The 19470-nt window shown below is 33.9% G+C and overlaps 2 protein-coding genes and 1 pseudogene across 8 annotated transcripts in view; 2 read left to right on the top strand and 1 right to left on the bottom strand.

The window, feature by feature from the left end:
• Positions 1–19470, bottom strand: part of SLC4A7 (solute carrier family 4 member 7) — a 110069-nt gene that overhangs the window by 65874 nt on the left and 24725 nt on the right. For all 6 annotated transcript variants that reach the window (XM_025461051.3, XM_025461049.3, XM_025461052.3 and 3 more), the window contains exon 2: positions 3006–3087. In XM_025461051.3, coding sequence (XP_025316836.1) covers positions 3006–3087 — 82 coding nt within the window. The remainder of the gene's footprint in view (positions 1–3005; positions 3088–19470) is intronic.
• LOC112668649 (translation initiation factor IF-2-like) overlaps positions 1–19470 on the top strand; it is an 89263-nt gene that overhangs the window by 68723 nt on the left and 1070 nt on the right. The window lies entirely within an intron of this gene.
• Positions 3940–5129, top strand: LOC112668865 (dnaJ homolog subfamily C member 9-like; annotated as a pseudogene).

Below are 19470 nucleotides of genomic sequence, written 5' to 3'. Positions count from 1 at the left end.
ATATACAATGAGCTAAATTTGTTTAAACATCTTCCAATACAGTAGGCACTAGATAAAAAATTGTAGAAATATCAATTTTTCTTAATTTTACCAGAAAAATCCCAAAATTAAAAATCAATTATATAGCATGGGGAGGAGGATGATGGAAATGTTCTGGAATCACAGTGGTGATGGCTGCACAGCATAGTGAATATACTTCAAAAAACTCAGAAACACTTCAAAATGGTGAAATTTGTTAATTATATCTCAGTAAGAAAAAATTTAAAAATTATAACAAAATTCAATGATACTACTATTTAATTTTAGTGAAACTATTTTCTTCTGAATACTAAAGAAAAGTGGAAATTAAAGAGTTAAATTCTCATCACTGTGTACTGGGAATTACAAAGTTGTACTCCAATTAGTACTAATGGATTCTGGCACATAGCCCCAATGCACCAAAATAAATATTATAGGAGTTTCCAATTTAGAAAGAATAGATAAACAGGAATATAAAAATCCAAGCCTTACTATTTATTTGGCTTTTACTATCGACCTTAGTATTCTCTGTTATGATTTTTCCTTTCCTTTTCCTTTAACCCTTCTTTACTATCAAAGGCCTGTTCAAACTCTGAGATAAAAATAATCACTCCCTCAAACTTCATACTGAAATTTAGATATGTATAAAAGACGCAAAGCTAAAGGCTCTTGGGTAACCAAGGGAAGCAAAAGAACATATCCAAGTGCTGTTCTTCACATTCTAAGTTGCGCCTATTTGAGAGGTAACATGAAGTGCTAAGTGATGGATTCACTCTACATTTGAGTTGATAAAATTATTGCTAAACATTTTAACTTCCCTAGTCCTTGGAATTCACAGACTCTAACCGTAAGCTTCTAGACAATTGAGGCTTCTTCTAGAATCCCTAGTAAACCTAGACTTTTAGAGTCAATTTTATGGGCAGCCCGGGTGGCTCAGCGGTTTAGCGCCGCCTTCAGCCCAGGGCATGATCCTGGAGACCTGGGATCAAGTTCCACGTTGGGCTCCCTGCATGGAGCCTGCTTCTCCCTCTGCCTGTTCTCTGCCTCTCTCTCTGTGTCTCTCATGAATAAATAAATAAAATCTTTAAAAAATAAATAAAGTCAATTTTAAAAGTGGTTCCTTCATTTCATAAAGTAGATATGGAGAACACTTACTTGCCTCTTTCCATCTCCTTTTCAAAAGCAACAGATTAATGTCCCCATACGGTACCAGCTGTCTCAGAAGGCTTTAACTTAAAAATTTAGTTCCCAAAAAGACCCCAAAAGTCTATCAAAACATTTGCCACAAACACCACCTTAACCAAGTTTCAAAATTAACATCACCAATAAGGCACATTGATATCATATGTCCTCAGATATGACACTGAAAAGACTGCATCACTTCTGTGGTATGCTCCCCAAATATCCATAATCTCAGTCTGTTCATATGATAACACTGACAAACCCAAACTTAGAGACATTCTACAAAGTATGTCACCACTACCTTTCCAACATGTCAAGGTCATAAAAAACAAGAAAAGAGTAAGACACTGTCATAGAGAAGACGACAACCAAATGTACTATCAGATCCTGGACTGTTCAGCTGGATCCTAGAACAGAAAACGGACATCAATAGAAAAACTGGTAAAACCTGAATAAATTTAATCGAGTTAATAGAACTGTACCAATGTTAATTTCTTCATTTTCATGAACTTATGATGGTTATGTAAAATTTAAAAATTTTAAAAACCTAAGTGAAGGATATACGGGAACACTCTCTAGTATCTTTGCAACTCTCCCATACGATGAAAATTATTTTAATCAAAAAAAAAAAAAAGAAAAAAGAAAAGAAAAGAAACAAACCATTTGCGAGGACTTCTTCCTGGAAGATGCACTGACACATGATTTATTGCTCCACAATTCTTTTTTTTAATTTAATTTCAATTAGCCAATATATTAGCTTCAGTTCAATAATTTATCATTTGCATAAACTGTTCCATAATTCTACACTGAGGCTATTTATAGTACTTGAAAAGACTGATGTAACATATCCATAAAATGAACAGTTAGATGACACCTAGTGATAACTCTGGCTTATTAGTCTGGCATTCTGGTTTGCTAAAAACACTACTACCTAGCCTGCTAGAAATGGAAAAAAAAAAAAAAAAAAAAAAGAATTAACTAACTTTTAACTGTGGTATTTTAATTTTCCAAGGTAAGTAATGGTAACCACCAATGAAATGTGAAAAGCATAGATTCTAGGGGCACCTGGACAGCTCAGTCAGTTAAGTATCCGACTCCTGACTTTGGCTCAGATCATGATCTCAGTATTGTGAGATCAAGCCCTGCATCAGGCTCCACACTGAGCATGGGGCCTGTTTGAGATCCTCTCTCCCTCTACTACTGCCCCATCCCCACCTCTATGTTCATGCTCTCTAAGAAAGAAAAGAAAAGAAAAGAAAAGAAAAGAAAAGAAAAGAAAAGAAAAGAAAAGAAAAGAAAAGAAAAGAAAAGAAAAGAAAAGAAAAGAAAAGAAAAGAAAGGAAAGGAAAAGGAAAGGAAAAGAAAGGAAAGGAAAGGAAAGGAAAGGAAAGGAAAGGAAAGGAAAGGAAAGGAAAGGAAAGGAAAGGAAAGGAAAGGAAAGGAAAAGAAAGGAAAAGAAAGGAAAGGAGGAAGGAAGGAAAGAAGGAAGGAAGGAAGGAAGGAAGGAAGGAAGGAAGGAAGGAAGGAAGGAAGGACGGACATGGATTCTAAAGTCTTTGTTATACCGATACTTTACACAACGAACAATCAAGGAATATTCTATCTGCAGTTATGAGTATGGTTAGTTACATGGGTGTTTGTTGTATTATTCCTTACTGTATTAGGAAAGTGTTCAACGTTTTTCCATATCTATGCTCTACCTTATAATAACAAAAAGTTTCCACAAAGAGCAGGCAAAATTTAAAGCACACTAACAAATGTTTAAGAGTAATTTATCCTGTTAAGTGTAAGTTAAACAAACTTACTTTCTAGTTCTTCTTTTTCAAACTTGGTGTTCACAGTTGAACTGGTTTTGCCAAGATCCACAACAGCTTCTTCATCAGGACCCTAGAAAGAAATTATTCTCATTTACTCATGCATCATTATATACTAAAAACCTACCAATGGGGCATTATTTGAAATAATCAAAACATATATAACAGATTGCCTTCTTCTCAAAGAAGCTAACTATAAGCTAATTATAGCTAACTGCATTATTTTTTTAAAGTATGTTTATAAGCTTGTTTTTAATCTACAAAAGATTATACAAAAATTTCACAGTAAGAACTGAGGTGACAATTTTTAATTGTCTTCTATGGAAGTTATTAAATAAAACTGGTACATAAATTCACCTCCACAGAAAGACAATCCGGATCAGAAATTAAGAGAAAATTAGAGGTGAGGGAGACCCTTAGATATCAATACGTAATGCTTGGTTCTTCTTTGCTCTTAAGTCCTTTAATTAAGAAGAAACACTTAACTCAGCTACATTGGATTGTATTATGGTTCTATATAAAATAGTCAAAATGAGTCTACAGACTAAACATGTAGTATCACTTCCACTAGTAAATTAACCAAGAGCCAATCAAAGTTATAAAAACATTTTATTTCTTTTTACAAAGGAAAAGCTATGGCAAAATTTAACCTTTAAGGAGGTTCTAACTTTAAGTTGTATAAGTCTACCTTCATAATTTTGTTCCCTTCTCAAGCTCAACAACAACAACAAAAAATACTTATTGTAAAATACTGCATAGAGTATTTCTAAAAGAATAAAATTTTAGCATTACCTTCTCTTCTCAACTTCTAACTTAACTTAGAAAGGATACTAGTGTGCTCAAGATTCTGTGGACAGACAGAAACAGATGAGCAAATTTCCTTTCCTCAAAGTCTTCAATTTGAGCTGTAGCCCACTCTGAACCTATGCCCAGCATAGGTCAGCTGTAGCTGTGCAAGGAAACTTTCCCAACCTTTACCATTGCTAGGAGGCCCTGCACCTTACCCAACATGACTACCACAATGCATCTCAACAGGTGCACCCAGACTGGGTGGGCAAAGAAGACATCAACACTTCCAGTTCCTCAGGATAGTATATTCCATTTTAAGACTAGAGACCAGTGTACAATGAGCTGGCAACAGTGAACAAGGACTCTGCTATGTTCAAACAAGCCATGGAGTGGGAAGACATACTGAAGGAAGACATTCAAGAGTTTGGAGAGATATATAAAGGTTCTGAGGAAGAACTGGCGGTATTATACAAGTCTATCTGAACTTCAAGAGTTTTGACAAAGATCAGCTCACACAGTCCATGCTGTATGTGTAGTACACTGAGGAACCCAGGATATGGAACCTCATTCAGCAAACCAGTCCCATCCTATAATGCCTTTATCAAAGAATCAAAGCAAAAGATGAATGCAAGGGAAAAGATGATCCAGCAAGAGGCTAAAGATCCAGAAATGACCTGGAAAGGGCTGGAGGCTTGAGGAAGAAAGAGATGGACAACCTGAAATCAGTTGTTCAAAGCAGGCAAAAGGATGGGCAACAGGAAATGGACAATGTTCTGGTTCAGATGGAGTCAAAGTACTACAAACATTCCACAGCAAGAAAAGAAAGAACTTCCAAAAAAGAAAAGAAATAATCTAATTCATTCCCTTTAAAGGTCCTTATGCTGTAACTGGTAATTTTGCAGGCAACAGAGAAAACTAGAGATAAGAGAATTAATTAATAAAATAATAATAGTAACATTAATTATAACATTGTTACTACTCCACTGAATATCATTTTTCCAGAATATGATTACTTTTTTATCCATCCAATTACAGTACTTCTCAAATTTTGCAAGATGCTCCCAGCCATTCCCATTTTATGGCTGATCTTATTGTCCAGGATCTCCTCTAACACTCAGAATAATAAACCAGAGAGAACAGTAACACAGTTAGCTTCTAGCCACTTTCAATGTCCAAGCATAAACTAGAAGACAATTTAAGAATGGATTAAATAGGAGGTTGGTTAAAATGATCTTATAAAGTCTCCTCCAACTTTTGATCTACAATATCATACTTTGGTGTATAGCTTTTTTCAATGTATACAAAGTAGACTCATACACAATTTTTCCTTGCTATTCAAACTCTATGTCTAAATTCTATTTTTAAATTCAGGAACTGAATTAGTTAATTAAGTTCTTAATAAATCTTCTGCTATCCAAACTCTCACTATTTGCTTCCCAAAAGTTAGAACCAGACACAGTACATTAAGGCAATGCAGATCTCTTGACATCCAAACTTACTTTCTGCAAGTTAGATTTCTAAATATATAATCAAATAGACTTAGCTATCAAGAGGTTGCTGCATAGGACTTTGAAGGACTGATGTTCAATTTAATATAGAAAACTCAGAGAAGTTAGACTTGCTAAGGCTCCATTCTAAAGGAGTGGAAAGTGAACTATGTATTTTCATATAATGGACATAATGGACTAAGAAAGACAACTGACAACAGTATGTATGGTTCATCAAACTGCCTCACAACAATCAAACATCTGTAGTAATGAGGAGAGGCTAAACTAGGAAATGCAAAAATACACACATACACACACAAAAAAACAAGAAGCACAAGAGAATGTAATTAGTAATTACCATTCACTAAACATGTCATACTCTAAAACCTTTACCTCTCCTCCAGTAATTTCATGGACAGGTACAAGAAAAGTGTCTCCTAAAAGATGACTGTCCCAAAAGGTAGCATACTGTGTATTCTAAAAGGGATTAACTGATCCCATTCTAAACTTTCATTAGCAGGGGCCCTAGCCAAGACAGGAAGCAAAACAATACATTTTACTCTTACCGCTAACAAACAAAAACCCTTTTCATTTCTACAGATACACGTTTAGATGCACTGACAACACTATTAGCTAACACTCAAAAATACCTTAAGTTGGACATCTAAACATCTACCTTATAAAAATGCTCTCAATATGTGCAAAAAGTGGCATGCTAAAAGAAAAGGCTGTCCACCACATCCTCATGGCCCACCCAGCTTATTCCCATTCAATAGTATCTGTGAAACTTTATTAAGTCACTTAACTTAAAGCCAAGTAAGAATATTATTTTATTGCAACTAACTGGGTTTTCAGTAAGAATGTTTTCATTTGTAGAACAAACTAAAGTTCAAACTTTAAGAGTATAAGAAATTTACAATACTAGCACTGTAAAGAAGGGGGAGCAACACTGGCATTTCTCCCTTCTCTTAAAAACTTCGTAGCTTTTCAACAACTGTGAAACATGAATCAAAAAGGCAATCTGCTACCAATGCAAACATTAGGTAGGCCAAATGACAAACTGGTCATTTTAACATATTACAAGTAATTCAACAAAGTATGCAGGCTGCATAAAACTATATGTTGAAAATCCCCTAGAACAAAAACCATCGATGTTTTAAGCGAACAATTCATTTCTAAAACAAATATATTGCATTTTAAATTCCTATCATTTTAGGATAATGCCTCAAGCTATATTTCTAAATATAGAGTATGTTTATATATTATATAAAGTACACTTGTGTTCTTTAAAGCATGTACAAAAAATGCATTACGTAGTAATAAATATCTGGAAGGCTAATCTTCAAATTAACACTGTCTCATATTGACAATTAGGAAAGCAAAGACACAGAGACAATCATGTAGTGCTTAATTTTGTTATAATAAACACATTTTAGTAATTTAAAAAGTAATTTTTAAATTAAAAAATAAATTCAAATTTCAGTCTGTTAGTATGTGAGTTATTTTTATATTTGCATCTAGATAAAACTTCATTTTTTGACTCCAAGAATATAGTGGAAAACTAAAACTAGTAACAGCAAACAGCAACCTCTGATATCAAAATGTTTTCTTTCTTAATATCAGATAAATTAGTGACATAAGCCAATGCCTATAAGGTCTTACTAAAATGAAATAAAGCCAAGGTACTGAGTAAATTCAAATAGGTGTAATTCCAGAATAAAAAAAAAAGCACCCAAACTATCTCAATATATGATTGACTCCCTCTAATCTTGATTATTTTGCCTTGGTTTCAAATTCCTATTCCATTTCTATTTATAAAATAAGGTTACTAACCAGATTATAAGTGCTCCATAACAAAGAAGACAATAAAGAATTGGCCTCTCTGTGTATGAAATGACACATGTACAAGGTTATTTACTGCAGCTTATAAAAAGAAAAGACCAGACACAATTCAAGAGCCCCTTAATAGAGGGATGGCTATGCCAAAGGAACACCAAGCTACGGCAGGGCGGGGAGGAGAACACTCTATGCACTGGCATGAAAAATACCTACGACCTATTATAAAATGAAATACATATGAAAACTATATATAAGGTCTGCTACTTTGTTAGAAAATCCCCAGAATAGTAACATTTGAATTTGCATAATGAAACACTGGAAGACATACAAGAAAATAGTAAAATTGATTACCTCTGGCAGGCAAATTGATTACCTCCAAATTTCTTATTGTTTATATTACTTTATTTTTAGAGATGTGAATATGGAGGGAGATTTAAGTATGCAATCTTCTGAAAGTCCTTACCTATCTACCTTGGTCCTCGTCTACAGAGCATATATCTACCTGGAAGCATGGTGGGAGTAGATACTACATGAAAATGCCAAGCACAAGTACATAACCCACAGAAAATGCCCCCATGTTTTTACTGAACTAAATGAGGAAACTATTCCATGTTTCTTTCAAAAAAAAAATGCTTTATACTGGATTGATTTAAGAAGAATTAGTTTCCTAATTAAAACTGAAATAAGGGGACACCTGGGTGGCTCAGCAGTTGAGAGTCTGTCTTTGGCTCAGTTCGTGATCTGGGGGCCCTGAAAGGAGCCTTCTTCTACCTTTGCCTATGTCTCTGCCTCTCTCTCTGCCCTGAAAGGAGCCTTCTTCTACCTCTGCCTATGTCTCTGCCTCTCTCTCTCTCTCTCTCTCTCTGTGTGTGTGTGTCTCTCATGAAAAAATAAACAAAATCTTTATTTTAAAAAACTGAAATAAGGATTTAAAATACATTATAAAATAGTATTATGGTTGTATAGAAGAATTATTCACAGGAAATGCATACATAAGTATCTAGGAGAAAAATACCAAGATATAGCAACTAACTTTCCTAAGGATATAAAACTATTACTTTAAAAGACTTTTTTTAATGTATTAAAAATTCAGACACACCTAAAAGAGCTTATTAGAATTCATCTCCCCTTGCTCTATATTAGACATGCTCATTCAGTAGGTTAAGGTGGAGAGCAAGTATCTCTATGTTAAATAACCTCCTTATGTGATTCTGGTGCACACCAAAGTTTGAATACCATGTACCTGGATTATGATTAGGACTAAAGTTCTACTTATTGGGCAGCCCAGGTGGCTCAGAGGTTTACTCCGCTTTCAGCCCAGGGGCCTGATCCTGGAGACTCGGGATCGAGTCCCACGTCAGACTCCCTGCATGAAACCTGCTGTTTCTCTGCCTCTCTCTCTCTCTCATGAATAAACAAATAAAATCTTTAAAAAATAATAATAATAAATAAATAAATAATAAAGTTCTACTTATTTAAATTGCTCTTCAATGAAGACTACTTCATACCCTTAATCATTTTAGCAGGCCTGCCTGGGGCTAGTCAATTTCATTTACATTTGCCTTAATCCTTCAGAAAATGAAAAGTACATATCATTCATAAGAAAATATTGCCAAATTATACATTTTCATTGTAATACAAAGAACCCTAAACCTATAAATAGTGCTCTAAAAGTTGATTTGTATGTCTTATCTATTTTCCCCAAAAATGTGTAGGGCAATTTATCAAAGTATATATAAATAACAATGTTTTCCCCCAAAAAAAATTTTAATTGCTAACCATATCTCCATCTACCACCACGAGTTGAACTTAATTAGAAAAATTAATTTATGGGCAAAAAGCTTAAGAATAAGGAAAATCATCTTTTTCAATCCAGTTAAAGGGAGATCAATCATCAATGACTACCATTTCATAAAATAAAAAGCCAAAGAATGATATTCATAGTTTCTGAAGAACTCACTTGACATTTACCATTCACTCATTACTCTAAAAAAAGCAGAAAAGATATAAGGTATATGGGAAATTATTGCAAATTTAAAATTTCAAACTCAGGCAATCATGCAATTCCCACAGGGGGAAAAAAAATGCAAGCCTTGAGAAAAATGCTTTGTCCCCAGACAGAGGAGGAACTAGATAGATTCAGACATTGAACAAAAAGCCTTCAGAAATATATTTCGAATACCAGTGTTATAACTAAAGACAATGAATTTTAAGAAAGAATTTCAATAGAAAAAAGTGAAGAAAACAAAGAGTGTAAGAATATGAAAACTAAGAGGTCTGAGGAATAAAAACTAGTCATGGCCTCCAATAATAAACAGGACTGCTAGTGACACCCTTTATTGTCATATGCTTCATTATAAGGCACAAGAGTCATAGACAAATGGAAAGCCTCACCAGCGTTCCATTTGAAATTATAAATACAAATATTTATTACATTATTTCTTTGGGGAGATGCATCGATTACAAGTTCCAATTCAGTACACAAACACCAAAAAACATATGTGAATCACTTATTTTAGGGTTATCAAATATATATATATGTTTATCAACAGAAATAAGCATAATAAAATGTATTTCCAAAACAGGCTTTCAAAAAAACTGTTTCACCTTTATTAATAATTAAAATGTATAGAAAAGCACAGGCATTCCGCACAAAAGGGAAAACCCACACATATACACACAAACACAAAGATCCAATCGATGTTTTTTGGCAAAAGAAGGTCCAGTTGATGTTGTCAAGATTCCCCATCTCCAGTTAGCATGAAGGCTATCATAACCAGGGTATTTTTAGGGTTCCACTGCAGTTTTCTACTGAAAATCAACAGGAGACAGCCAGAAAATCCCTGAGCGATATAGTTGGTTTGCCTTCCCCTGTTTAATACCACTGTTCCCCGTAAATCTAACAGATCATAATAGAAGTTTCATTCCTTTAAAGACTAGGAATTAAGGAACTCATTCATTCATTCAACAAATATTTACTAAGTGCATACTATGAGCCAAGCATTATTCCAGGTACCAGGGATGAATCAATGAATGAAAATCTGTAATACAATCAAATGTCCAGCTTAACAGTTAATTTACAGCTAAGTGGCTCCCCATGATAAAAATTCCAGAGGTAAATGAATTCTCTTTTCCATTCCTAACCTTAATGAATGAGACCCCACAGACTCATAGGTATCAACAGGCTTTACTTTTGCAGTTCAATGTTCAGATTTTATATATAACACACACACACGCACACACACACACACACACAGCTTAACTGACTTAAGATCACACTGTGAGCGGTGAAAAAAACTGAAGTTAAAAGCCAGCTCTCTATAGAGTTCCACTTATGTGGGTTCTTTATCCGCTAAACAGACCAGGATCACTATAATATATACTGAGAACACACAGTACTTTTCTTTACACCATCTGTTAAAACTTATAATTACATATTTATGTAACTCCTTATTTAATGTTCTTTACATACTTATGTAACTACTTACTTAACTTCTTTCTCCTATCTTCCAGTAGAACAGTAAGTTCCAAGAAAAGGGAAATCATTTGTTTTGCTCACTACTATATCCTAAGCATCAAGCAGGATTCTTAGTAAACTCTCTAATATTAAATACTGGAATGTTGAATATGTTTCAAAGGACAAAACTACTCAGTTAAAAATTCACTAGATTCACTTAAAGATTCCTTATGAACACAATTAAAGGTCAAACATACAAAGGTACTTAATATTTTGAAATGTAGTAAATCAGTTTATAAACAAAAAAGCCCATTATCAACACATGATAAAATTAAAATTCAATTCACAGGCAGGAATTGCCTATCTGAAGATCAAACTATCTGAAACAGACTTTTTAACTACATTAACACATTTATTAAGTCTTCCCATAAGTCATTTTTCCTACTTGAAAAAGTAAAATCTGTGATACGTATTTTCTTGGTCAAATGATCAAAAATCAAACTTCAACATGTCAAAGGTATAATATTAACAGGGAAAAAAGAATGTTATAAGATTACTTAATATATTTACAAATCTAGTCTTATATCCCTTTTGGACACTTGAGGTTTATAAAATCTGTTATTAAAATAGCATCAGATGATCTCTATCACAAATTGATTTCTTCATTATATAAGACATATGGTTACAGCTCAAAAGTTAACACCTCCAATAAATTATAGTTATAACCACAAAGCGTTATCAAATATTTATATTCAAAACATACTTAACCATTAAGACAAAGTGATTTCTTTCCCAATATCGTGGCCAAACAAAATTTTTAAAAGACTCATTCAAATAATATTAAGTGATCAAAAAACTAATTTTATAGAATAATAAATGCTACAAACACTGCTAACTTTACACAGGATTTACTCTTTTCAGCATATGACTTCCACAGCCAAGGACATAGAGGATGATACTATTCTAAGCCAGTGCTAATAAGCCTGACATTTCTTCAAGCTACACTATTAAACTAAAAAACTCAAATGTGTTTGTAAATAAAACACAAGATCATAACCAGGTACATACAGGTAACTTCTTCTCCAGGCGAAATCTTTCCATGGTAATATATAAATGCCTTGTCTTTGACAATGTAATATAGTTAAGCCCCTTGAAGATTCCAGGGACAGTGAGTACATATCTGATTTAGGTCACTGTGCTTTGCACAGATGAACTCTCCTAAGTTGCTTTTATGGTACAGCCAATCACAGTCTTCTAAGTTACCTAATCTTCCAAGCTAATAATGACAACTTATACAGGGTCACAGCAAAAGAGACTGGGAGCATAATATAATTTAAGATACCAAAAGAGAAATGTAGCAACCAGTTTTAAACTGAAACCTTTCTGTAACATTAGTTCAAAAGAGAGCATACTCTAAGGATACATGGGGATGGCTATGAGAGTGAGTGTGAAAGTAGATAGATAGATCTTAGAGAATAAACTGCCAACAACATAACTGGTTAAATCTAGCCCTTTCACTTAATTTCAGGAAGATCCAAATAGGTTTTCATCTGAAGAAAGTTTTACCTTTTTATCATTAATATTTCTATCAATTTATCACAACTATAATAATAAGATTAACAAATCATATTATGCTTTACAATTATTTTACCAAAATTAAGTATCCATATAGATAACAGCCAAAATAGAAAAAAGTAAATGAGAAGAACTCCTCCAGACTCTAGATCACTTTACACTCTTTAAAACCTATGGAAGACTTCAGAGGACCTTAGTTTATACAAGTTTAACATCTGTATTTACTATACTGGAAGTAAAATTGAGATAACTTTAAAATATTTAATTTCAATTTAAAGTAATAAAATCATTGCACATTAACATAAATTGCATTTTAATAAAAAATCCTAGGGCAGCCTGGGTGGCTCAGCGGTTTAGCGCCACCTTCGGCCCAGAGCATGATCCTGGAGACCTGGGATCGAGTCCCACATCAGGCTCCCTGAATGGAGCCTGCTTCTCCCTCTGCCTGTGTCTCTACCTCTCCGTCTCTCTGTTTCTCATGAATGAATAAATAAAATCTTTAAAAAATAATAAAAAATCCTTTTCCAAAATAAAAAATTTAGTGAGAAAAAAGGGCTTCTATATTTTTGCATATCTCTAATATCCAACTTAATGGAGGACGGACAATTAGATTCTCATATCTGCTTCCCCAATCAAGGATATGATTTATTTAAGTAGAATTACATAAAAAATTCCAGGCCCACACAATACTCTATTGGAAAACAGAGGTGTGCTTTAATACTCTTCTCAGGTAACTATGGTATTCCTCTTTGATATTTCACCAAATTCAAAAAGTAATCTTTTTCTAATTTTTATTTATTTAAGTAAGCTCTATGCTCAGAACCTTGAAATCAAAAGTCACATGCCCTACCTACTGAGCCAGCTGGGCACTCCAAAAAGCAGTCATTTCTTAAAGGTTTTTGCAAAGTAGAATCTAAAACCATTTCAAATGATTATTTTCATACATGTATACTGAAATCCATTGGTCTACCGTGCACTTAATATGGTTCTCTCACCCATTTGTAAAATATGCATTCACTGGGTACTAGAACTTTTCCAAACTTCACATTATACATTTTAAAAAATGCATTTGTTAATATCAGCAATAACCTCATCAGAGAAATTCAAGCACTGAGAAACTGACAGGCTGGCAGATAAAAGTTTTCCAAATTTCTTGTTCTATCAGGAAAGCTAGAGGTACTATCATTGGTAACAAATACTAGAAATACCAGCAGTTGTTTTTCTTGAAGTGGTAGGTTCACTTCATTTCTTTCTTAGGGAATAACTGCCAAAAGTCAAGTCTGAATAACCAGAGTTTAGTCTGCAGTTATTTTCAAGTAACAAAAAAAAAAAAAGGGGGGGGCAGCTAGTTTTAAGCAATCACACCAGTTCTTTTACTTCAGACAATTACTAGTACTTTAGTATGTAACAGAAGTGTTTTCATGCAGACTTCCTATTTTGTCATTCAGAATATTAGAGCAATGTACACTCAAAGACTCTAAATAGTTCTTTCTTTTTCATCAAGGACATTCTTAAGTGAAAATCTGTTTCACTTTTTAATCTGAGAATGCCTACCAGTGCTGTTTGGTGCCTCTGCCTTGTTTTGAGCTAAGGGATGAGCAGTTTTACTCATCATTGCTTTTGCACCATCAGTACAAATTCCACAACAATGGAAAAGGCAAATAATGTCTTACCACCACTATAAAAATAGTTTTGACCTTAGAGATCCCCTGATCTCAGGGACTGCCAGAGGTCCATGGGTAGCACTTTTAGAACTACTGTAAAACATTCTATGTTTAAAATACAGAATTAAAAAGTTGAAGGTGAAGGGTTGCATACCTGGCTCAGTCACTGGAGCATGCAACTCTTGATCTCGGGGTCGTGAGTTTAAGCCCCATATTGGTCACAGAGCTTAATTACTAGTTGTGGGTGGATTTTATTCTTTTTAGTTTTGATATACTGTTTATTAAAAAAACATTTTAACGAAGACTAAAGTATCATTCTATCATTCTGGGTTTCTAGAAAATAATAAAAATACTTAACGAGCACCTATTATGTGCCAAAACTGTACAACACATGATATATATAGCATATTTCACCTTCAGATATTTCATTTAATCCTCTCAACTGTAACTAAAGCTCACAGAGGTAAAATTTCTTCTCCAAAGTCACAGCTCTAGTAAGTAGCAGGTTTAGGATTCAAACCTAGCCTTTCTCAGTCCATACTTTACCCTCTACTGCAACAGTGTATAAAGAAATTTAAGAAAAAAATTCCAACTATAGATTTTTTTTTTTAATTTTTATTTATTTGTGATAGTCACAGAGAGAGAGAGAGAATGAGGCAGAGACACAGGCAGAGGGAGAAGCAGGCTCCATGCACCGGGAGCCCGATGTGGGATTCGATCCCAGGTCTCCAGGATCACGCCCTGGGCCAAAGGCAGGCGCCAAACCGCTGCGCCACCCAGGGATCCCCCAACTATAGATTAAAACAAAATTCTAACTGAACATGAATGAACGAGATAAAATGTCTACCAAATTCATATAAAATGTAATCTTAATTTAGGGTGCCTGGATGGCTCAGTTGGTTAAGTATCTTCCTTTGGCTCAGGTTGTGATCTCAGGGCCCTGTGCTCCCTGCTCAGGAAAGAGTCTCCTCCTCACTCTCCCTCTACCCTTCCCCCCATTCACTGTTCCTCTAATTAATGAATTAATTAAAAAATCTTTTTAAAAAATAAATATAATTTGAATTAAACTAAAAACATTCTCTTTGGATAAACATATTTACTCCCTGGTACCATCAAAGCCTTTATTTTAACAAAGCAAATAAATATTTTTTATAGAAATATCTATTTCACAAAAATGAAATCTTACTACCAGCTAATCCTGTAAAATTCATTGATGACATATACCAGATAAATAACAAAGAATTTAAAACTGAAATAATATATCAAACAGAAGGAACACTTTTTTTTTAATTTTCCACTTCTCCATATGAAACTATAGATACCACCCAAAAGACATGCCATAGCCTTCAAACTAAAGCTTCCAGTTTATTAAACTTCTCTAAGAATTAGAAACCCCAATGACATCAACAGCTACCCTAAAACATAGAATTAATCGCATTTTTTTGCATTTTTATAATATCCAACTTTTTATGATTTATAGTTGGCAAATAAACATAAATTCTTTTTTTTAAGATTTTTTTAATTTTTATTTATTCATGAGAGACACACAGAGAGAGAGAGAGACACAGGCAGAGGGAGAAGCAGGCTCCTTGCAGGGAGCCCGACGTGGGACTTGATCCCAGGGCCCCCCCTGGGCCGAAGGCAGCGCTAAACCGCTGAGCCACCTGGGCTGCCCAATAAACATAAATTCTTAAAAAACGAATACAAAAGATATACGTTGGTCACCAATTTAAAATATTCTCAATACATCACACCCAGAATGAAAAACATCTGCAGTTAGGTTCAATAGCAATTCCTACAATAACCTCTTGAAATTTACCTCCAGGAGAAAATCTTGGCCCTCCCCACTAGTATTTAAGAGCTTAATATCCTAGTCAGCCATAGGTCTCCCACACTGGATTATAAAAACCCTGAGCATAGGGATTAGGTGGAAGGAAGGAAGGGAAGGGGACAGAAAGGAAAGTTAAAAGGACCCTGGGGGGAAAAGAAGGAATTAGGTACACACAAATTTTTAATTTCCCAAATTGCAAAACAAAATTACCTCTTAAAATACAAAAGATCCATTTCTCCAACCTGTCATCTGTTGTGACAGTATCCTGGGCACTACTAAAACCAATACTCAAACTTTAAAAATCAAATTTACAGATTATGTAGAAAGGTAAAGTAAGTTTTATTCTACCACTATCTTGATAAAATAAAAAGATTAACCCAGAATAGAAGCTCCAAATTTTAAATATGGCTATTTCTTTAAAGATTTTTCAGCAATCCTCATTTCTAAGGCAATCTATTGTGGTATGATTGACATGCAGGAAGTTGTACATACATACAACTCGGTGAGCTTGGGGATACACACCCATAAAACCATCACCCACCATCAAGGCTACTGATGTATCTATCATCTCCCAAAGTTTCCTCCCACCCATTATTATTGTGTGTGTGGTAAGAACACCTGACTTAGTCTGTCAAAATAATTTAAGTATATAATACAGTACTGTTAGCCATAGGCACTAGTCTGTATAACATATCTCCTGGACTTAATTTTCTTGTGTAACTGAAACTTTGTACCTTTTGACCATCATCCCCCTCATTGCCTCCAACCTACAGCCCCTGGCAACCATTCATTCTACCCTCTGCTTCTATGAGTCTGATACAAGCCAGAGCATACTATATTTGTTATTCTATAGCTGGCTTATTTCATTTAGCCATACATTTACATGAATCAAAACGGTCTCCTTTATTCCCTGTTCTCTCTGCTCTATTTTCAACCTTGCCTCTATTTCTGTAATGCAAATAGAAGTATACATATTCTTACAAAAAAGGTAGCCACATACAATTCACTGTTAAATACATAACTTGCTCTGTTCCAATTTAAAAATATATCCTAGGGTGCCTGGGTAGCTCAGTCGGTTAAACATCTGCCTTCAGCTCAGGTCATAATCCTGGGGTCCTGTGATGGGACCCCAGAAATGGGCTTCCTGCACAGTGGCGTGCTTCTGCTTCTCCCTCTCCCCCTGCTTCTGCTCTCTCTCAAATAAATTAACTTTAAAATATATATATCCTAAAGATTTTCCTGTATCACTACATGCAAACTTCATTTGGAAGTAAATTATTAAATTAACCTGTACATGGTAGAAGAAATCAAGACTTACACAAGTCTCCCTGAATAAGCACTCCACCCATACGCATACCATGTCTACTCACCAGACAGAACTACTTTGTTTTTGTCTTATAACTGTCCTCAGTAGCTAAAGTTGCCATCATAATTTTAAGTAATATATCATTTTAGGTACTATCTACTTACTTTACAAAAAGTAAAATAAAGATTTTCCACACATTATCTGATACACACACACACACGTTTCTCATTTACAGTCTCCCTTCCATATCTAAGTTTTTAATTAGATTTTTATTTTTATTTCAAGCCTGATAGCAATTACATTCTGTTCTATATTTATAATGAAGCCTTCTAAGTAAGCTGTGTCCTCCATTTAATCCTAAAATTTTTAAATCCATGTTAAAAAAGCATTTGGAGTTACTAGGATTACTTAAACACAACTATCTAGTTCAGAATCAAGATTTATGATTGGACCATTAGAAAATGTCACTAAACCCCTGCTGCTCAAAAAACTCTCTCAAATATTACAGTCAAGTAGATCTCTTTCAATATAACTTAAATATAATGAAAACAAAGAACCTGCTTAAAAACAATAAATTACTGACCAGATAAAAAGCAAACATACTAAAATGCAAAATACTGAAGATTTCAGTCTTTACAGAAATCATAAAATTCTATTATCTCTAAGATAATCTATTTCCAATAAAATCATGAAAAAGGGGGAGTTTGGGGACACTTTGCCTAACAAACATTCCAATATACTATAAAACTATGATAAGCAAAAAAGTGTGGTACCAACACAGAAACAATAATTAAATATTTTATAAGACAAAATAGAGTCAAGGAACTAGAAGTAACTCATTTATGAAATGAAAAGACTTCTTTGGTTTTCCAATTTGATGAAACAAAGTTGTCTTTATCAAACCATAGGTAAAAATAAGTTCTAGATAAAGATAGTTAGAAGGGTAATACTTAAAATTTTAAATGATATTTTATATTACTGGAGTGGAGATATACTCTTAGTCAAGATGAGAAATCTAGAAACCGTAAAGAAATAGACTGATACAGATTTATTTTACTCTATTTCTCTAAAGCAAAAAAAAAATCATAAAGAGACAAGGTAGTACATAGGAAATATTAGCAGAATGACAGACATAGCATTAAATATCTCTAATATAAGAAACTTCTGGATTTAAAAAGTAAAGAAAAAATAGAAAAATGGACAAAAAATATGAACCAAGTAATTCCCTTAAGAGAAAATACACATGACCAATAACCATAAAGGATAGACACTCTCAGTTGAGGTTCAGCAAATTTTACTCATCAGATTAGCAAAAAGAAAAAAAAAATTAACATCTAAATTGATAAAGGAAGGGAGACATAGACACTCTCATAATTCCCAATGGGAATATAAATTTCTCAGAACTTTTTGGAGCATAAGCTAGCAAGATCCATTTTTTTCATCTTTAAAAATATTCTTTGTGAAGCAATATCACTTCTGAGTATCTACACAGAAATTAAAGCATCAAAATATAAACATAAGATCAAACATGCTTACTATTCAAACTGGCAAAAACAGAAAACAACCTGAAAGTAAATAGAAGGAAACAGCTAATTACTATTAATATTACTGAGACACAAAGAATGAGACAGAACCAGGAGGTCCCACTCAAAAGATTATCAGTAAATATTATTAAAAGAAAAGCAAATTGTAGAATTATGTTTAATATAATCACATTTTTATGTTTTACAAAGGATAAAACATATTTATAAGCAAATGTTTCTATGAACATAAAGTACAGGAGGATGGTATATTGGTTGGTCTGTTTCAACAAAGATCATGCTTCTCTAAAGATGTTAAGGACCTAATTATATCAAAGATAATCATTAAAAAGTCAGAGTGAAAAATTATCATTTTAATCAATTCAACATAACTGTGATCAATTCCAGGGCACCTGGGTGGCTCAATCAGTTAAGTGTCCAATTCTTGGTTTCGGCTTAGATCATAACCTCCTGGTTGTGGGATCCAGCCCCATGACAGGCTCTGTGCTCAGTGGGAAGTCTGCTTCAGATTCTCTCTCCCTCTTCCTCTAACCCACTCTCTCTCTCTCTCTCAAATAAATAAATAAAATCATAAGAAAAAAAAAACTGTAACCAATTCATGTTTTAATAGATACAACTTTGATAGGAAGGCAAGTAACATTTTCAAAGTGCATTTTATGAGGCCAGAATATGGTTCAAAATTTTCCTTAACACATTCCCACAAATACAAAATGAATTTGTAGTTAAGAGTCTATTCCTTGGTTTGCCCCCTCTCTTTTTTTTCCCTTTGCTCATTTGTGATGGTTATCAGAGGGGAGGTGGGTGGGGGACAGGTGAAATAGGTGATAGGGATTAAGGAGTACAGCTGATGTGGTAAGATCTGGGTATTGTATGGAAATGGAAAATCAGTATATTGTACACCTGAAACTAATATTGCACTGTATGTTAACTGGGATTTAAATAAAAACTTTAAAAAAATAAAAACTAA

This window comes from Canis lupus, chromosome 23, assembly GCF_003254725.2.
Source record: "Canis lupus dingo isolate Sandy chromosome 23, ASM325472v2, whole genome shotgun sequence".
NCBI classification, from domain to species: domain Eukaryota; kingdom Metazoa; phylum Chordata; class Mammalia; order Carnivora; family Canidae; genus Canis; species Canis lupus.
This window is presented reverse-complemented; position numbering and strand designations above follow the sequence as displayed.